Here is a 17,923-nt window from a genome sequence, read left to right on the forward strand (position 1 = left end):
AGGCTTGCAGTTATGTACATACCAGACTGGGCATAAAGTCTCCCCTGGAATATAACAATTTAACCACTTTGCAGAATGTAACCCTACGGGTAATATGGATGCCAAGATGGAAGGATCTTGATTTAAGCTGGCCGCAGCCTGGAGCTGGAAATATTTCCTTATGGGCGAACATGTGGAAGCAGGTGAAACCAGAGCTCGTCAACGTGTCCTTTCAGTCCATTACGCGGATGGGTGGTACACCGCACAGAATGATGGGTGGACCGAGTACACGACAGCTGCAGCACATACATAAGAGGGTTAAAGCAACAATTGAATTGGTGGGTAAGGGAATACACATGAAATTGTCACTGCAAAAGAAATCTCTGGGCAGTAGGAACCACAGGGTTGGGTGTATGGAATATGGGGACCCATTGGCTAACTAAATAATTAATAAGCCAAAACGTAAAACTTCAACAACAAATTAATAAACTCCTGGCACAGCAACTATCTCCAATTGCAATGACATAAAAAAAGAAGGCAAAGGTAACCCTGCAGTTAACTCACTAAACAGGAAACCCTGTGACACAGGTAAAAATAGCTTTAAAAAGCTAACTTGGGGGAAAAAAAGGATATATAAAAATGCAAAATGCTCAACTAGAGGAGCTGGCACCTGAATAATAATTGCAGTAAAATAAAATAGCAACTAAGGTGGTCCCCATAAACCCTATAAAATAAATCATCATCATCATCATCATCATAAAAAAAGCTCACTAAAAACCATTACAAAATAAATAAAATAACGTAAAATAAATAATAATTAAATTAAGTAATTGTTTGTCAAAAAAAATATTTAGATATGCCCCACCCCAATGGCGTAAAGGAACAAACCCAGTAGCTGGGGCCAGGACTAAACAATTAGGTATAATGTACATGGGTTATAAAGTGTTCTGCTACAAATGTGCACAATTCTCTAATATAACACTTAAAAGTACAAGTGCACCAGCATCTGGCACAATCACACACAGCTACATGCTGCCACAGAACATGAGTGCATGAATGGATCTGTGGAACTCATTGCTGTGGACAATCGAACCAGTGTATTACCCCATTCCATATCAAGAGGTCAAGCTGGTCTGGACAATCCCCCCTTTCTCTGTAAATATTCAATATACTCATGATGCGAACAAGAGCACATGAAGACTATAGGAGCAGCTTGCTGCAACTGCTAACAACAGGACACATTTAAAACATACACTCCAAAATGGTGTTACAGAATTTTAACCCTGTGAAAGAAGACGCAGTGTTTCTGGTGGTGATGGCCCAAATACTGGACTCAAGTCTTAAAAGTTTTGGAATACCTTCTAATGGGCTACTAAACTGCCTACTGATTGTACTTGGGCTCAGGGCCGGTGCAACCATTTAGGCGACCTAGGCAGTCGCCTAGGGCACTGGGATTTGGGGGGGCGCCATTTTCTTCGGCAGCGACCGCAGCAGCTGGATCTTCGGCCACCCCAGTCACCACTGGCATTTAGGCAGGGGAGCGCAGGGAGGGCTGCCTGCAGCAAGTGGGGGGGAGGCGGCATGCAGGGGAACTCCCCATCCCAGCTCACCCCTGCCCCGCCTCCTCCCCGAGCACACCACGCCTGCTTCACTTCTCCCGCCTCCCAGGCTTGAGGTGCCAATCAGCTTAGGTGCCGCAAGCCTGGGAGGCGGGAGAAGTGAAGCAGTGACGACGTGCTTGGGGTGCTTGGTGCACAGGCGGGGGTGAGCTGGGGGGGGGGGTGCTCAGGGCGGAAGGGGAGCTGCTGCCGCGGGGAGGTGCCTCAGGTGGGGGCGGGGGGGGCGCAAGGTGGAAGTTTCGCCTAGGGCGTGAAACATCCTTGCACTGGCCCTACTTGGGCTAATGTTGCGATGCCTTTGGACAGGCCTGATGGACACTAATTTTCTTGGTCATATTACTCATGTTGTAAAACTGTTATTCCTATTAATTGTTTATTATATTTATGGGGTGTTTACAGTTACCTGCTGCCTTAGCCTCTCCCAAAAGCCATATTTGTAATTCAGCAGCTTACCCCTTTTTATGACCCACCTTTCGCTCTCCTTGTAGCCGGCTGCCCAGAGCAGGGGGCAAGTGGAGCAATTTGCCCCAGCCCACAGGGACCCACAGGAGAAATAGCATTCTATAATATTGCAACTTTTTTTTATGGAAGGGGCCCCCCCAAATTGCTTTGCCAGGCCCGCTGATCCTCTGGCAGCCTGCCTCCGTAACATAACCAGTGGCTCAAGGTATCCAGCTAACTGGAGCCGGGCCCTCCAGCCTGAACGCTCTGTTCAGTGTGCAAAGGGAAGGAGGAGGCAGGGCTCTGCCCCAGAGCCAGCTGCATTGCTCCCTGGGCACAAGCAAGGCGTGTGTCTAACCTAGGCACAAAACGCTGCAAGCCAGGGCTAGGGGAGGAGCTCGAGCCAGAACAGGAAAGAACAGGCTGATCGTGGGAGAGACGTGGCTAATCAGCTCCCAGCACCAGGCTGCGGCCGCAGGGCTAAGGCGAGCTCCGGCTGCACGCAACACGACCTGCCGCTAGGGCGAGGGCGGCGCTGTCCCTCTGCGAGCCGCTAGGCGGCGGCGGAGACTTTGTCGAGGACCGAGCCAACAGGACGCGGTAGGGTCGACGGACACCCGCCCGGAAGGATGGTCCAGGCCAGGACCGTACCAAGCCCCAGCAGGCGCGAGCGGAGGCAGCGCCCCCCTGCCAGCCCAGGTGAGTCTGCCGGCGGGCGGGGCCAGGGAGCGGGTGGCCCCACGTGGGTCTCTTCCGCACGCTCAGCGTTGCAGCATGAGCAGGCGCGCTGCGGGGTGAGTGGGGCCGGGTCGGGGAGTGAGTTGATCCCGGGGGCAGGTCGGGTCGGGTCGGGGATGAGTGGGGCCGGGGCAGGTCGGGTCGGGGGTGAGTAACCCGGGGGGCAGAGGGGTCGGGGGATGAGTGGGGCGGCGGGCAGGTTCGGGTCGGAGTCGGGGATGAGTGGGGCCGGGGGCAGTCGGGTCGGGTCGGGGGATGATGGGGGGGGCAGTGGGGTCGCGGGGTGAGTAACCCCGGGGGGCAGATCGGTCGGGGATGAGTGGGGCCGGGGGGCAGTCGGGTCGGGAGGTGAGTACCCCGGGGGGCAGATCGGGTCGGGGATGAGTGGGGCCGGGGGCAGGTCGGGTCGGGAGGTTGAGTAACCCCGGGGGCAGGTCGGGTCGGGGGATGAGTGGGGCCGGGCAGGTCGGGTCGGGAGGTGAGTAACCCCGGGGGGGGCAGATCGGGTCGGGGGATGAGTGGGCGGGGGCAGGTCGGGTCGGGGGAGTAACCCCGGGGGCAGGTCGGGTTCGGGGATGAGTGGGGCCGGGGCAGGTCGGGTCGGGGGTGAGTGGGGCCGGGGGAGTGAGTGGGGCCGGGGGGCAGGTCGGGGTCGGGGGAGGAGAGTGGAGCGGGGAGGTCGAGTGGGAGGTGACTGACCCGGGGGCAGGTCGGGTCGGGGAGAGAGTGCCCGGGGGGCAGGTCGGGTCGGGGGTGAGTGGGGCCGGGGGCAGGTCGGGTCGGGGGAGAGTGACCCCGGAGGCAGGTCGGGTCGGGGGAATCAGTGAGTGGGGCGGGCGGCGGGTCGGGGGTGAGTAACCGGGGCGCGAGTCGAGTGGGGGGGTGAGTGGGCTGGGGGGCAGGTCGGGTCGGGGGGAGTGACTGACCCGGGGGGGCAGGTCGGGTCGGGGAGAGTGACCCTGGGGGCAGGTCGGGTCGGGGGGGTGAGTGGGCGGGGTGGGTGGGGTCCCGCCTGCCTGCGGGTGTCCTGGGCTCTGTGTCTGTGCAGCCCCCCCGGGCCCCTGTAATCTGCTCTTTACCGTGTCCTGGCAGGGCTGCCGCGGTTCCAGTGCCCCCCGGATTTCTCCCCGAGCCCCTTCAGACCCGGGACGCCCTTCTCCCCCGAGGAGCTGCGGGGCAAGGAGCTGTGGCTGATCCGAGCGCCCGCTGACTTCAGCCCGGACAGGTGAGGGGCAGGCAGGCCGTGCCAGAGGCGGGCTGGGAGGCGGGACGCCTGGGTTCTCTCTAGGGTTGCCAGTTTTGGTTTGATGTATCGCTGGAGATTTCATCACATGACAATCTTTAATTCCTGGTGACTCCAGGCCAATCCTGGAGGGTTGGCAACATTACTTCTGTCCTGGCTCTGGGAGGGAAGTGGGGTCCAATGGTTAGAGAGAGGGGGGGAGACTGGGAGCCAGGATGCCTGGGTTCTGTCCCTGTTCCTGGCTCTGGGAGGGAAGTGGGGTCTAGTGGTCATTCACTGGGTGAACTTGATGATTCTTCCCCTCTGTATGGTGAGGATCAGATGATGTTCCTGCCCCCCGTGCAGGGCTGGGTGGGGTGCTGAAGGTTTCCTTGTAATCTGTCCATCATGCTAAGCTGCTTGGTTGAGGCTCAGTTACCTTCCTGTCCAGTGTTTTCTCCTTTGGGTAGGGAGCAAAGCCTAGAAGGGCCCACAGGATTGTGGCTAGGTGAGGTGGGGAGATCATGGCTCTTCCCCCAAGCTCTGTACTGGTGTTGGACCTTCAGGGGCTTGTGCGAAGCCTGGGACTCGCACAGCGGCCAGTTCTGAGCCCTGGTGCGCCGTGGGGGCACAGAGCCAACGGCTTGTGGGTGAGGCTGCCTCGAAGCTCATGCCCCCGGGTTACTGTGCTGTTCCAGTCCAAGGCTCACCTGAGGTTCTCTTGCTTCCCCCTCAGCCTGAATGGCTGCGCTGTGCCCCTGGTCGGGTTCCAGACATTGAAGACAAAGTTTGATGGGACGCAACAGGTCTTTGACATCCACAGCGCCCTGGAGGAGTCGGGCAGCCCCTACCTGCTAGTGTCCTCGACCCACTCTGACCAGCTCTCCTGCGCAGCCTCCTTCCACGGCTGCATGCGCATCTGCGAGAGATTTGGGGACCCCAGCAGCAGGAGCCCTGGCCAGGCTGTCAGAGCCAGGCCTGCCCCCCAGGTCCCAGAGGGCCTCCGGCAGCGTTTCCTGCCCTTTGGGAGCAGCCCAAAGCAACAGTGCCCAGAGGCAGCCACGTCCACGCCAGTGACAGATGTGCTGGGGTCTGCCAGGAAGAAGAAGAAGAAGAAGAGAGTGAAAGAGGAGCCCATGGAGCTGCTGGTGTCGATCAAGCAGGAGCCTCCCGAGGAGCCCTGGGGCTGGGGGAGTGGTGATCCTGGCCCTGAACCCCCCAGAGCGGAGGATGATGGCTTGAGGGGGGCAGAGGAGCCCACTCTGGGGCACCTGAGCCCCAAGCACAAGAAGAAGAAGAAAAAGAAAAAGAAACACAAGTACGAGGCTTTGGAGGGGGCAGTCTGGCCATGCAAGGTCGAACTGCTGGACCCCAGCTCCATAAAGCAGGAGTGAATGTGGCTAAAGCCTGAGGGCAGGGGTTTGGTTGAAGATGCGTGGTGGGGACGTCCCATCACTGCTCTGAACCCTGTGGTGTCCGCCTGCTGCAGAGATGGGAATGGCAGCTTCCCATGGGGTGCCCCCAGGACTACCTGTCTAAAGTGCCAGTGTTCCTCTGTGGGCATTAGGTGCATCAGGCCCCATGCTCCTGCAGGGCCACCCAGCGGTGCCAGTGCAGTGCCTGCTGCCATAGGAATAAGCAGGAGGCCTTGGTGAGTCCAGGCAGAGGGGACAGGTTCTGGGCCCCAGCTGGCGACTGTGTGGCCAGGCTGCTCTGGGTGCGCTTGGTGTTAGTGGGGGGTAGTGGGTGAACCCTGCTGGCTGCGGGATCCTGCCCGAGGCTGGGAGGGGCCGCAGGGAGTTATGGTGTGTCTCTGCCTTCAATTATAAATGCAAGTACCCGCGGGGATATGTTCTGTCTCCTTTAATTGCCATGGCTGTAGGGTGTTCCCCACCACCAGTGATTGTTCCCTGTGGGGGAGGGTAGCTAGCTCCACCTAAGACCAGGCACCCCACCCCCCACCCCGGGAGGAAAGTTTGAGTCTGGTGCCTTGCACTGGTTTCCCCAGGGTTCCTGCTGGGGGAGCTGGGAGGTTCCCAGCAGCCCTGGGGCTAAAGGACATGCTGCCCCAGGGGGAAGCCTTAGCTCGGGGGCATCACCCAGCTCATGTCCCCATTTATCCAGCTGTCGGGGGCAGTGCTGTACAGTGCTCCCAGACAGCATGGCACAGCTGGGCAGGGGCCTCCCTCAGTGCCTCCTGCCTGCGTGTCATGGAAGGTTTAGGGGACCAGGTGGGAGATGGAGGCTGAAGCCTGTTTGTTAAGGGAGGGGTTTTCTGCAGTGGGCCAGTGCCTGGTGCATTCCTGGCTGGGGCTGGGGGGCAGGGGCCTGGCTCAGTGAGCCCCCCACTGCCCCAGGGGGAGCAGCAATGCCCTGTGTGCCGAGGAGCTTCCCCATCCCCTGCTAGGCCTCCCACTTAGTGCCTAGCTCAAGAAGAAGGGTGTCAGTAGGGGAGCTGGATGCCAGTGGGGCTCTGCCTTGTAGATCCTGCCCCAGTGTGGCTCCCGGAGGGAGTGTGTGTCAACTCAGGGCTCATGTGCCTGCTGGGAAACTAGGCCGGGGTGCTGGGGGTGAGTGTGACCAGTCCAGTCACCCCAGCTGGGTGGGGGATATCAGGCCAGGCAGCAGGGCAGGTTCTGGGCACTGCGGTATGTGTCCACTAAGTCATTGCACCCCTAAACCTCAGACCCCCAAGCTCCACGGAGTCACTGCACCCCAAACCTGAGATGCTGCCCCCAGTGGATCAATGCGCCCCCCAAACCACAGCCACCATTGAATCACTGCACTCCCAGATGCCACTCTCCCAAGCTCACGGGAGGTATTTTATTTAACTTGCCTCGTTTAAACCCCCAACACTCCATCAGTCTAGCTTGGTGAGCTAAACCTGGGATGCTGTTATGATGTACCGTGTGCTGGACGTGAGAGAGACTCTCCCACAACCATCCACTTGATTCAGCTCCAGTTCTGGGGCTGGCCCTGGAGCCTTACCCTGCTCCCATGGGGCCTGTAACTTGCCCCAGCTGCTCCCATTCTCTCAGCTCTGGCAGCTTGAGCAGCTCCCCTGTGTGTGGGGGACGGTGGTGTCTGGCAGTGGCCGTGGTTGGAGTTAGTAACTCCTGAGACAAAATGAGGATTTTTTGTAATGGTTTTATGAGGTCTGTTTGTATTTGTTTCCCCCATGGGTGGAAAGGGACTGTTTGCTCTCAGGGCAGGGTAAGCCACAGGGGTGAACAGTAACCAGCTGTTAGGGTGATCGAGGTCCACATAGACCCCCTTAGTGGAGCATTTGAGCAGACAATGGCAGATGGGGCCTGGACACTAACACCTAGCAACCAAGGACCCAGAGAGAAACAGATTCCCCTGCCTCTCCCCAGCTTGGGGAGGTGGGAGCTAAGTGCAGGCTGTGGGAAGCTCTTGGGGGCACACCTGGAGTCTGAGGGATGATGGAGCTTGAATGAGAGGATTTACTGCTGCTTGGTGGGGCTCTGATTACCCCCAGTGGCCTATGCTTTAATCCAGTGCTTTTCAAACATTTTTTTCTGGCAACCCAGTTGACCCTGCTCCCACACCTCGTGACCCAACGGAGTTGGGGGTGTGTGAGGAGCTCAGGGCTGGAGCAGAGGGTTGGCGTGCATGGGTGAGGGCTGAGGGGTTTGGGGTGCAGGAGGGGGCTTTGGTTGGGGGGATGTTCAGAGCTGGGGCAAGGGATTGGAATGCGGGCTTACCTTGGGCGGGTCCCGGTAAGTGGCACAGCTGGGGTGCTAAGGCAGGCTTCCTGCCTGTCCTGGCACCACAGACCACACTGCGCCCCAGAAGTGGCCAGCAGCAGATCCAGCTCCTAAGCGGAGGCATGCAGCTCTCAACCACAGGCACTGCCCCCGCACCCGTTCGGAGCTGGTGTTTGGGGCAGGGGCAGCGGCAGCGCACGGAGCCCTGTGGCCCTCCCCGAGTAGGAGCCGAACCTGCTGCTGGTCGCTTCCAGGGTGCAGCGCAGGGTCAGAACAGGTAGGGACTAGTCTGCCTTAGCTGGGCAGCACCGCCAAGGAGACTTTTAACATCCTGGTCGGTGGTGCTGCCCAGAGCCACCGCGACCCAGTCCCTGCATTTCTACACGTCTCTCTGCTAACCTAAGGCCTTCCTATGATGTGTTCCACATGGCTGTTAACCCTTGCTGGGTTGAAAGCGCTGTGAGTGGCTCCAGTGAGCCCTGGAAAATGGACAAGTCTCCTTCAGGGCTCTGCCTCAGTGGGATGTGCTGAAGGGAGCTCACTGGGTGAAGCAGGGGTGCTGAAGGCCCAGAGGTCCAATCTAAGGAGCTGGTGAAGCTACAGGGTTAGCCCTGGAGGAAGAGTCAGACCCCTACAAGGATTCCTCCTACAACCTGTTTCAAAGCTGAGGCCATAGCGCTTACCCTACAGGTTTGACAGCTCCCTGCTGGGGCCATAGCACACAAGGGGGTGGGGGGTGACTTTCCCCACCCCCACTCCCAGCATTAAGGCAGTGCTCTAATCCCCAGACCTGGAGTCCTTGCTCTAGCAAATCTCCCCTGGCTGCACTAGAAGCTATTGGCTGCTCCCTCCCAGGGGCTCACTGCCCATGTGGCAGTGGAGCAAGGGAAGGGGATGGGACAATCACCAGCAGGGGACTCCCCCACGTATGTGCAGGGAGTGCCGGATTGGCAGGGATTCCTGCAGTGCATGCCCCTGAGACTGCAGGCTACAACACATGCTGTCAGTGCATTGCGTGGAGGGGACTGGAGCAGCTCCCTGACACTCCCCAGGCAGAGATTCCTGAGCCAGCCAGCACCCCTCCCCGGGAGGATGTGGGGAGCCTAGATGCCAAAAACTCCTGCCCAGATGGGGCTGTGTCCACGTTTCTGCTTTACCCATTGTCTGTCCCCTCGCAGTGAGGTTTGATGAGCCCCTACTCCCTGTGGGCGTACACACCTTGGGCAGAGGACTCCATGAGCCAAACCCACGTGAGATGCTGTTTGGTGGCCAGGCCAAGCTGTGATGCTGCACAGCATGTTTTATTGTCAAAGTCCAGACTTGCAGAAACACGGCTTTGGTTCCTGGTGCTGCTAAGTGTCCCCCAAGGCCCTGCCTTCCTGGCAGACAGCAGACTGTGTGCTGGCAGGGACACATGGCCTGCTGGGCAGGGGGGGCGCTGTTTATTCCTGCTTGGCTGTGCTGCTGGCAGTGCTCCGCTCATTTGGGGATCTTCAGAAACGGCTGGTGGAGGGTGTCAAAGAGCCGCTTGGCCTGTAAGGAAAGCACAGGAAACCTGGAGCTGGTGAAGGCTGGAGCTCTGAGGCCAGAATCCTCTGCTGGGGCTTTCACCCAGGAATGCACCCAGCTGGTTCCATGCAGCCCCTTTGGTGCACAGGTGAGGCACTGGGGGAGGATGAGCACCCAGCTGGTGCATCTGAGAGAAGTTCTCCGTCCTGCTCCCACTCACCTTCTGGGGCCCAATGCCTGGGCAGAGGGAGAGATCCTCCTTGGACGCTTGTGCAATGTTCGCCAGAGACTGAAACAGCAACGTTCAGAGTCAGAGGTGACCCCAGAAAGCCTGGGCCACAAGGAAGGACCCTGTTGAGTCCTTCCATTTGGCCCCAGCACGCTGCCCCTCACACTCACTGGGAAGTAGTGACCCAGTCCTGCCACTGCACTGCAGTATGGTTCATGGGTTGGTCACACATCTGCCGGGGGGGCCCTGCAGGCTGGGAGCTGTGGGAGGTCAGCAGCTTGAGCCAGGCCAGTTTGCCATCCTATCCTTTCCTACAGCTCTCATGCCTCTCCAGGGGCAGCATCATGCTCTGACAGACAGTGCTCATGCACTGCAGGGAAAGCCCAGAGACCCAGCTGGCGACCTGTCCTGGGTAAACTGATATGAAGGGAGCGATGGGCCTAAGTAGTCCCAAAAGGCAGCCAGCCCTGCTCAAAGCTAGCAGTGGTAAGGCCCAGTCTGCACGCTGATGGGCAGCAGGTGGCTCACCCCAAATGTTGAGAGAAGGCTCAGTGCATCTGTCTTGTTAACTGACTTCACGCTGGTAAGACAATCTGTCACCTGGAAAGAGAAACAGCTGTTGCATAGAATCATAGACTATCAGGGTTGGAAGGGACCTCAGGAGGTCATTAGTCCAACTCCCGGCTCAAAGCAAGACCAACCCCAACTAAATCATCCCAGCCAGGGCTTTGTCAAGCCAGGCCTTAAACACCTCAAAGAATGGAGCTTCCACCACCTCCCTAGGTAACCCATTCCAGTGCTTCATCACCCTCCTAGTAAAAGTGTTTCCTAATACAGGGGAGTCGCATCTTATGCAGGGGTTAGGTTCTGAAGTCAGCACGTAAGGTAAAAATCATGTATAGTCAAACGCTCATTGAGTGGAATGGCAGGCGGAATCACCTGTGCTGCAGGTGCAGTATTTATTTATTTTTGTTGTTTTGCTGAGCACATGTTAAAATCACATAAGTTAAATGTGCCTATGATGCGACTCCACTGTATCCAACCAAGACCTCCCCCACTGCGACTTGAGACCATTGCTCCTTGTTTTGTCATCTGCCATCTCTGAGAACAGCTGAGGTCCATTCTCTTAGGAACCCCCCTTCAAGTAGTTGAAGGCTGCTGTTAAATCCCCCCTCACTCCTTTTCTGTAGACTAAGTAAGCCCAGTTCTTGCAGCCTCTCCTGATAAGTCATGTGCCCCAGCCCTCTAATCATTTTCGTTGCCCTCTGCTGGACTCTTTCCAATTTGTCCACATCCCTTCTCTAGTGGGTGACCCAAAACTGGACCCAATACTCCAGGTGTGGCCTCACCGGTGCCGAATAGAGGGGAATAATCACTTCCCTCGATCTGCTGGCAGTACTCCTGCTAATGCAGCCCAATATGCCGTTAGCCTTCTTGGCAACAAGGGCATACTGCTGACTCATATCCAGATTCTCGTCCGCTGTAATCCCCAGGTCCTTTCCTGCAGAAGTGCAGCTTAGCCACTCGTTCCCCAGCCGGTAGCAGTGCATGGGATTCTTCCGTCCTAAGTGCAGGACTCTGCACTTGTCCTTGCTGAATCTCATCAGATTTCTTTTGGCCCAGTCCTCCAATTTGTCTAGGTCACTCTGGACCCTATTCCTGCCCTCCAGTGTATCTACCTCTCCCCCCAGCTTCATGTCATCTACAAACCTGCTGAGGGTACAATCCAGCCCGTCATCCAGATAGTTATGGAAGATGTTGAACAAAAGCGGCTCCAGGACCGACCCCTGGGGCACTTCGCTCGATACCAGCTGCCAACTAGCCATGGAGCCATGTAGGTGGAAGCGCCCCTCCTTGGCCGGGGGAAAGTGCACTCACACCAGTCACAAGCTTAATTCCCCTCCCCCCTTCCCACTCCACACTGCTGAGAGACACGTCTGCTACAGGAGACCTAGGGAGGGCACTGTTGCGGGGAAGCTCAGGGCACGGGGCCCCCTGGCAGGGCACTGCTGCGGGGAAGCTCAGGGCAGGGGGTGTCCCTGGCAGGGCACTGCTGCGGGGAAGCTCAGGGCAGGGGGTGTCCCTGGCAGGGCACTGCTGTGGGGGAGCTCACGGCACAGGGTCCCTGGCAGGGCACTGCTGCGGGGAAGCTCAGGGCACGGGGGTGTCTCTGGCAGGGCACTGCTGCGGGGAAGCTCAGGGCACGGGGGTATCCCTGGCAGGGCACTGCTGCGGGGAAGCTCAGGGCATGGGGCCCCCTGGCACAGCACTGCTGCGGGGGAGCTCCGGGCATGGGGGTCCCTAGCAGGGCAGTGCTGCAGGGAAGCTCACAGCGGGATAGCCTTACTATTGACAGGAAGTCCTGATCCACCTTCTCCTTGAGCAGGTCAGCTGGTTTCTGCTCGTAGGCTTTGTACGTTTCCAGGTAGCGTCCGGCCTCTTCGGGGCTGAGGGAAACCGGAGACCCAAGAATTAGCTCAGGAATCAGGCACAGCACACACCACGAAGGGTTAAAGCCACAGTGCTGAGCCCAGCTGGAGGGCGCCCCAGCCTGCGGGGAGTGATGCTCAAAGCCAGGCACGGGCAGGGCCCAGCTTCCAGGTTTGCTGGGCAGCTTCTATGGCCAACGTTCAGCTCCATGCTTATGCCCCAGCCCCGCTCCTGCCATCGGCTTCACATCGGGTCCCTGGGTGCTCCCCAAGGGCCACGGGGGGCAGTCGAGCGGATGTGCCGCAGGTCATGGAGCTTTCAGCACACAGGCCAAGGCATTCACTGAGGAGGACAGGGAGCCTTTGGGCAGCGCTTGACGAATGAAACGTGCTGCCCCGAGAGGACACGCCACCTCCAGCCAGCCAGGCCCGACTGGCCCCTCACAGGGGAAGGGACCTGCCCACAGTCACAGTTTGGGGAATGGAACCCAGGAGTCCGGTCACAATGGCAGCCAAATCCCCAGGTTACCGACCAGCTCCATCTCATTCCAGCAGAGATGGGCGCAGGGGCCTGGGTCTCATGCCCCTTGGCAGGACACACCCAGGCTGGCCTGACGCAGCCTCCAGCTCCCCCACACATTTTGCCCCATGGCAAGGCACTCCCAGCCCATCCCAGCTGGCATAAAGTCCACCTGGCCCAGCTTCTGACTCCCCGCTCCCTAGGTCTGGGTGTCACCCTCCATGGGACGGGCCCAGCCTGTGGCTCTCACCTCCAGGCCAGGATGAGGGTGCAGTCGGCCAGGATGCACATCTTGGCCAGTTCCTTCAGTGCCTGGTGTGGGTCCTTCTACAGCAAAGAAAAGCAATTCCCCTCTGAGACGGGAGGCAGTGGAGGGGGCAGGGAGTATATGAGAGGGGATGAAGGGGGAATTGAGCTGGAAAGGGGTGATGAGAGTGGCTGGGTGAGGCCATGGAGAATGGAGAAGCAGGCGGATCACTGTGCAGGAGGATGGGAAACTGGGGAGGTGGCTGGGGAGGTGGGGGAGCTGGTTCCATCCCTCCCCAGCTCTGCAGCAGGGAGGGGACAAGGCTCTGTTGCAGGAGAAGGTCTGGTTCAGGGCTAGGAGGGGACTGAGGCTCCTTACCACATCGACCTGCACCAGCAGCACCTGCACTGCGTATGTCTTCCCCAGGAGCTGCAGACGCGCATGGATGTAGTTGGGGTTCAGGTTGTGGTACCGCAGGCTGCGAGGGGAGCAGAGAGCACCGGAGCCATGGGTAACCCCTCTCCTGCCTGCCGCACTGGCAACTCTCCTTGCCTGCCCTGAAAACCTGGCTCTCCCAACCACCAGCCTGACCCGCCCAACACCAACCCCCCCCTGGAGAGCCCGGCTCTCCCAGTCATCAGCCTGACCCACCCAATCGCCAAGCTCTTTCAGCCATCAGCCTCCCCCACCAACCCTCCACTCAAAGCCTGGCTCTCACAGCCATCTGCCTGCCCCACAACCTCTCCCCCCGAGAGCCTGGCTCTCACAGCCGTTAGCCTGCCCCCCAACCAGCACTCCCAGCCATTGGCCTGCCCCCAGCCCCTCCCCCCAACAGCCTGCCTCCCCCAGCTATCAGCCTGCCCCCTAACCCCACCCCCAGAAAGCCCAGTTCTCCCCAGCATTGGCTTACCCACCCACCTCAGGAAGAGGGCACACGTGCTCTGGCCTAGCACGTAGTCAGGGACGATCTCGCCAAACTCCCAGGGAACGTTGCGCACAAATTTCAGGATGGGGTTCCCCCGCTGAGAAGAGAGGGGGAGTCCCCACAGCATCAGAAATGGGGTGCCAGCCCCAACAGGGCACTGGCAAGAGATTGAGAGGAGAGGCTGGGGAACCCCCAATGGGGGGCTCCAGAAAGAGGTTGAGGGGTGGGGTGGGGGCGAGCCCTCAATCCGAGGACAAGGGAGAGGCTGGGAAAGAGGGGGTGGGTGAGTCCCTGACAGAGGACCTGGGGAAAGGCTGGGTTTGGGGAGAGGGTGGAAGTGGCAGGATGGGCAAGCCTTCAATGGAGGATCTGGGGAGAGGCCGGGGAGGTGGGGTTGGGCAAACCCTTGACAGGGGCACCCAGGAGAGGGTAGGGCAGGGCAGGCGAGCCCTTGATAGGGGGCACCAGAGAGAGACCCAGAGTGGGCAAGCCCCTGATGGGGATGGGGGGCACTGAACCATGCAGCAAAAGAGCCAGGGCCTGAGGAGACTCTCGCTCCATAGACCTCTCCTGCAGAGAGTGCCCCTCCAATGCCAAAGAGAGCGAGGAGAAGTGCCCCTCACACAGCCCCCCTCCCCCCACGCCCACTCTCACCTGGCGAGCGCTGACAATAATGCAGTTGCTCTTGGCCCCCAGTTTCAGCGTGGGGCTGGGGTCCGAGTCCCCACTGGCAGCAGGGGGTACAGTGCTGGCCTCAGTGCCTGGAGGGAGCACTTCTGAGGCAGCTCCCTCTCTGGACCCCGATGACGCAGCTGTCATCCTGGCAGGCCGGGAGACTGGCATGGAGGCCGAGGACTCAGAGACCTGTGCGACGACGTATTCGGCATAGGAGGTGGCCCCAGGCAGGGCAGGGGCTCTTGGCTCTGCTGCAGAGCAAGAAGATTTGAAGATGGGTCTCACCTGGCGGGAAGCAACAAACCCTGAGTGAGAGGGAGACAGAGCCAATTGTGCGTGGGCAGGGGCCTCTCAGAGGGAGCTGGATATGAGTTGGAGTGACCTCAAGTGTGCCAGGGATCCCCTGAGCAAGCAGGGTGTTTCTTGGGGGCCCTGGGGGAAGCACAGAGCCAGCTCTCTGCTATGGCCCCCAGAACGAGCAGTGTAGTAGAAAGAGGAAGCCTGACACATGAGCCTGGTGCAAGACCTGAAGCTTGAACCAAAGTTAGCAAATTTTATGCTATGAGCAGCAGCCAGGCCCTGACAAATGCAGATGCTTGCCTGCAAGTCAGTGGCCGGTACACAAACTGGCCACCAGTATTGCTAGCATTCCTAAAACACAGTTAATGAGTAAACACATTCCAGCAGGCCAACACAATAACACCCCAACCTAGCACTTGAGAACACGGTTTGACAAAAGTAACAAATAGTGATATTTTGTCTGAAACATCACCAGTAAAAGTACAAAGACAGGTGGTGAACACAAATGTTTTGTCTGAAACATCAGGAGGAAAGTACAAGGGGAGGTAACAAACATGTCATGAAACCCCTAAGGTGATATGTAAGTTGTTTATCCCAGATTGTTTTCATTTATAGATGTTGGAATACCTCACCGTAACCCTTCGCCTGGCCTAGGGGGCAGTGGGAACTCCTGCCACTAACAGCTAGTCCATTGTCATGGGCATACATTTGTTAGAGTCCCTGTAACCATTGAGCTGGGGCATTAGCACTGTGCTTTGTTGGCAATAAATCTGTCCGGGTGCCTTCACTACTAAACAAGTCTAGTGGTCTCATTGGGCAGTTCGATTGGAGCCTGCTGCACGGGCTATCTGGCCAGGGCTAGTGCAGCACGCGGAAAAAACACATGCACACAACCGAACATCTGAAGATGTGGGTGTGTCTGGGGGTTCCTGGGGAGGGGCAGAGACAACTCTGTGCTAGGGGCCTCCTGCCTCTCACTGTGTGTGTGAATCTCAGCAGCCCCGGACACAACCAAGTATCACGTCCCCTCCAAGAGCCACCCCGCCTCCTTTCCTACCATGGTATGTTCAGGGTCCTGTGACTGCACGGTGAATCTCTTCCTCCTCCCCTCCGGGGCCTGGGCTGTCTCCACGGGCTCCATCCTTCAGGACCCAGCCTGGCGCAATTCCTGGGGAGAGTCCAGAGCAGACACTTCAGACACCAGCAGGGACCAGCCTCACCCAGCAGCCTGGCTATGCAGAGCTCGTAGCCCTGTGGTTACGCACCAAAGAGCTCTCAAGGGCAAGGGCTCGAGGCGGCAGGGCTTGAGCTCAGCACTGCACAGCATTTCTCTTGCCAGCCGGCTCAATGCAGCCCATTCCTTGGGGTTACGGCTAAGGTCCCCCCCCCCCCGGGAAAAGATTGGGTTAGTGCCCCCTGGCATAAATCAGTAACATGTGACCAGGGGGAGGAAGGCGGGGCCGTGTCCTACACTGATGTTTGGCTGGTGCCAGGAGCCACTCACTTCTACAGACTTATCTGTCATGGATGAGACAGATTATCCCAGCCTGGTGTTTGTGACCCCCCGAGGTCATGGACAAGTTCAGGAGACTTTCTTTATGGCTAGATGGGGATGGGGGGAAAGGTCAGCATGGCAGGAGCTGAGAGACCCTATTTCCGAGGGGGCTCTGGGGTGCCTCACAATTCAGGCCTCCCAGCGGTAGGGCTAGTGCTGGCTCCCCACTGCAGCCCACGAGTCAGGGTCCAGTGCCCCCAGCCCCGGTCAGGGCTTGACACCCCCTGCCAGAGTTAGGGGTCCAGGGTAAGTGTCAAGACTAGAGTTGCCAACTCCCCAGGATTGGCCTGGAGTCTCCAGGCATTAAAGATGAATAGTCAATTCAATAATGAAATCTCCAGGATCACAGCCAATCAACACTGGCAGCCCAGGGCAGGACTGGGTTATGGGTTCAGGGTCAGGACTGGGGTCAGGTGCCTGGCACTGGGTCAAGGGTCACTGCCCCCCACCAGGGGTAGGTGATAGGGGTCGTGATTGGCGTGAGAGCCTAATACCCCCCCCGCCCCCATCAACTGCCGCCCAGTCATGTGATGCTTTCCAGCGTTCGGGGGTCACCTGGAGGAGCGCTCCGCCCCGCCCCCTCCGCCCTGTGATTGGTTGTGCCGCCGCGAGCCAGAAAAACGCTCGTCTCGAACCCCCGCGCATGCGCATTAGTCTGCGTCCTCACCGGCGTCGCGTCACGCGTCCGCCTAATGAAGGGAGGAGCGGAGCGGTTCCCCCGCCGAGCGCGGGCTGGGAGGTGGCCGCAGCCTCGCGGGTCTCTCTGGTGTCCAGCGATGACCCGCGGGGAGGACTCCGGCTCCGACGCGTCTCCGGACTCTATGGTGAGAAGCCCAGGGAGAGCGGCTTCCCCAGCTGGCCGCTCTACCTGCGGGGCTGCCGAGACTCTGTGGTAGCGAGATGCGCCTTCTGGGACCTGTCTAGCTCCGGGTCCTCCGGACTCTATGGTATGGAGCCCGGGACAGCTGGAACTCTGGCAGCAAGAAGCTGGAGGAGGCGTCGAGATGGGCTCATTGGGGCCTGTCTAGCCTCGGGTCCTCCGGACTCTATGATGTGATGGAGGGACCCGGGGGGGGCAGCCCAGGTAAGTGCATGGGGAGGTGGTGAAACCCAGCTGGGGGGGTGGGGCATAGCCCCCCTTCTCTCCCCCCCCCCCCGGGATGTTGCAACAGAGAAATAGTGCAGGGAAGCCCACTGAGCTCCTTGCAGGGAGGGGGTCAGATGCTGCATTGCAAGTCCCACTCCCCTACCCTTTTTTATCTCTAAATTCTAGTTTTGCTGCATGTAAGACCGTTACACATTAAAATTTATTTAAATAATCCATTTAATAGAATATCAGGGTAGGAAGAGACCTCAGGAGGTCATCTAGTCGAACTCCATGTTAATCCTGATATGATTGTGTGGTAGCCAATGCAATGTTTGTCATGTCAGATGTCTTTGGAAGGCTCATGATGCACTGAGCATTGTTGTTATAGTAATTAATTGTTACAGTAATGTTTTATAGGTTGTAATTTCATGTGTATATAGTTATGAGGCTGAAAATATGTCCTCCTGGCTTAAAACAAGCCCAGGTGCAAACTCTTGAGGCGCAGAGCAGCAGTTCACACCTCATCAGGGCAGGTATTGGACAAATCCCGCCCAGCCTCACAGGAACAAAGGACACCGGCCTAGGCAGCAACAAAGGATCAGCTGGACTCTTGAATGAGTCACCCCCTTCCTTTGGTCAGTTTGGGACTACAGTGAGGTAACGCTCACCTTAGTCTGAAAGGGGAGGTGGGGTAAAGCCACAAAGAAAGAACATGATAAA

At 58.4% G+C, this 17,923-nt stretch overlaps 2 protein-coding genes across 3 annotated transcripts; one reads left to right on the top strand and one right to left on the bottom strand.

The window, feature by feature from the left end:
- The first annotated feature begins 3,848 nt into the window (after window positions 1-3,848).
- Window positions 3,849-5,844, top strand: POLR1G (RNA polymerase I subunit G). Its single transcript, XM_032797942.2, has 2 exons — window positions 3,849-4,002; window positions 4,736-5,844. Exon 2 carries the CDS (start codon window positions 4,911-4,913, stop codon window positions 5,391-5,393), a length of 483 nt encoding a protein of 160 aa, XP_032653833.2. The 5' UTR covers window positions 3,849-4,002; window positions 4,736-4,910; the 3' UTR covers window positions 5,394-5,844.
- A 948-nt stretch (window positions 5,845-6,792) lies between these two features.
- ERCC1 (ERCC excision repair 1, endonuclease non-catalytic subunit) lies at window positions 6,793-16,988 on the bottom strand. 2 transcript variants are annotated; one of them, XM_032798069.2, is made up of 10 exons: window positions 16,784-16,988; window positions 15,619-15,729; window positions 14,241-14,546; window positions 13,580-13,683; window positions 13,040-13,139; window positions 12,665-12,741; window positions 11,813-11,912; window positions 9,994-10,065; window positions 9,457-9,525; window positions 6,793-9,260 (listed from the first exon to the last, which is right to left on the bottom strand). In XM_032798069.2, the coding sequence occupies exons 2-10, from the start codon at window positions 15,700-15,702 to the stop codon at window positions 9,207-9,209; spliced, it is 966 nt and encodes a 321-aa protein (XP_032653960.1). In that variant the 5' UTR covers window positions 15,703-15,729; window positions 16,784-16,988; the 3' UTR covers window positions 6,793-9,206. The 2 variants fall into 2 exon arrangements, with proteins under 2 accessions (XP_032653960.1, XP_032653961.1); XM_032798070.2 differs by lacking the exon at window positions 16,784-16,988 and adding an exon at window positions 16,066-16,295 and having other exon boundaries at window positions 8,979-9,260.
- Between the last annotated feature and the right edge of the window lie 935 nt (window positions 16,989-17,923).

Source organism: Chelonoidis abingdonii, chromosome 11 (genome assembly GCF_003597395.2).
Source record: "Chelonoidis abingdonii isolate Lonesome George chromosome 11, CheloAbing_2.0, whole genome shotgun sequence".
NCBI lineage: Eukaryota > Metazoa > Chordata > Testudines > Testudinidae > Chelonoidis > Chelonoidis abingdonii.

Excerpts from the sequence above, each read along its gene's own strand:
- ERCC1 (XM_032798069.2), bottom strand. The coding sequence starts at position 15,702 with ATGGAGCCCGTGGAGACAGCCCAGGCCCCGGAGGGGAGGAGGAAGAGA. Across the intron at positions 14,547-15,618 it reads AGGACCCTGAACATACCATG|GTGAGACCCATCTTCAAATC; the intron begins GTAGGAAAGGAG and ends GCTTCCCGCCAG. Across the intron at positions 9,526-9,993 it reads GCCTTCTCTCAACATTTGGG|TCTCTGGCGAACATTGCACA; the intron begins GTGAGCCACCTG and ends TTGCTGTTTCAG.
- POLR1G (XM_032797942.2), top strand. The coding sequence starts at position 4,911 with ATGCGCATCTGCGAGAGATTTGGGGACCCCAGCAGCAGGAGCCCTGGC.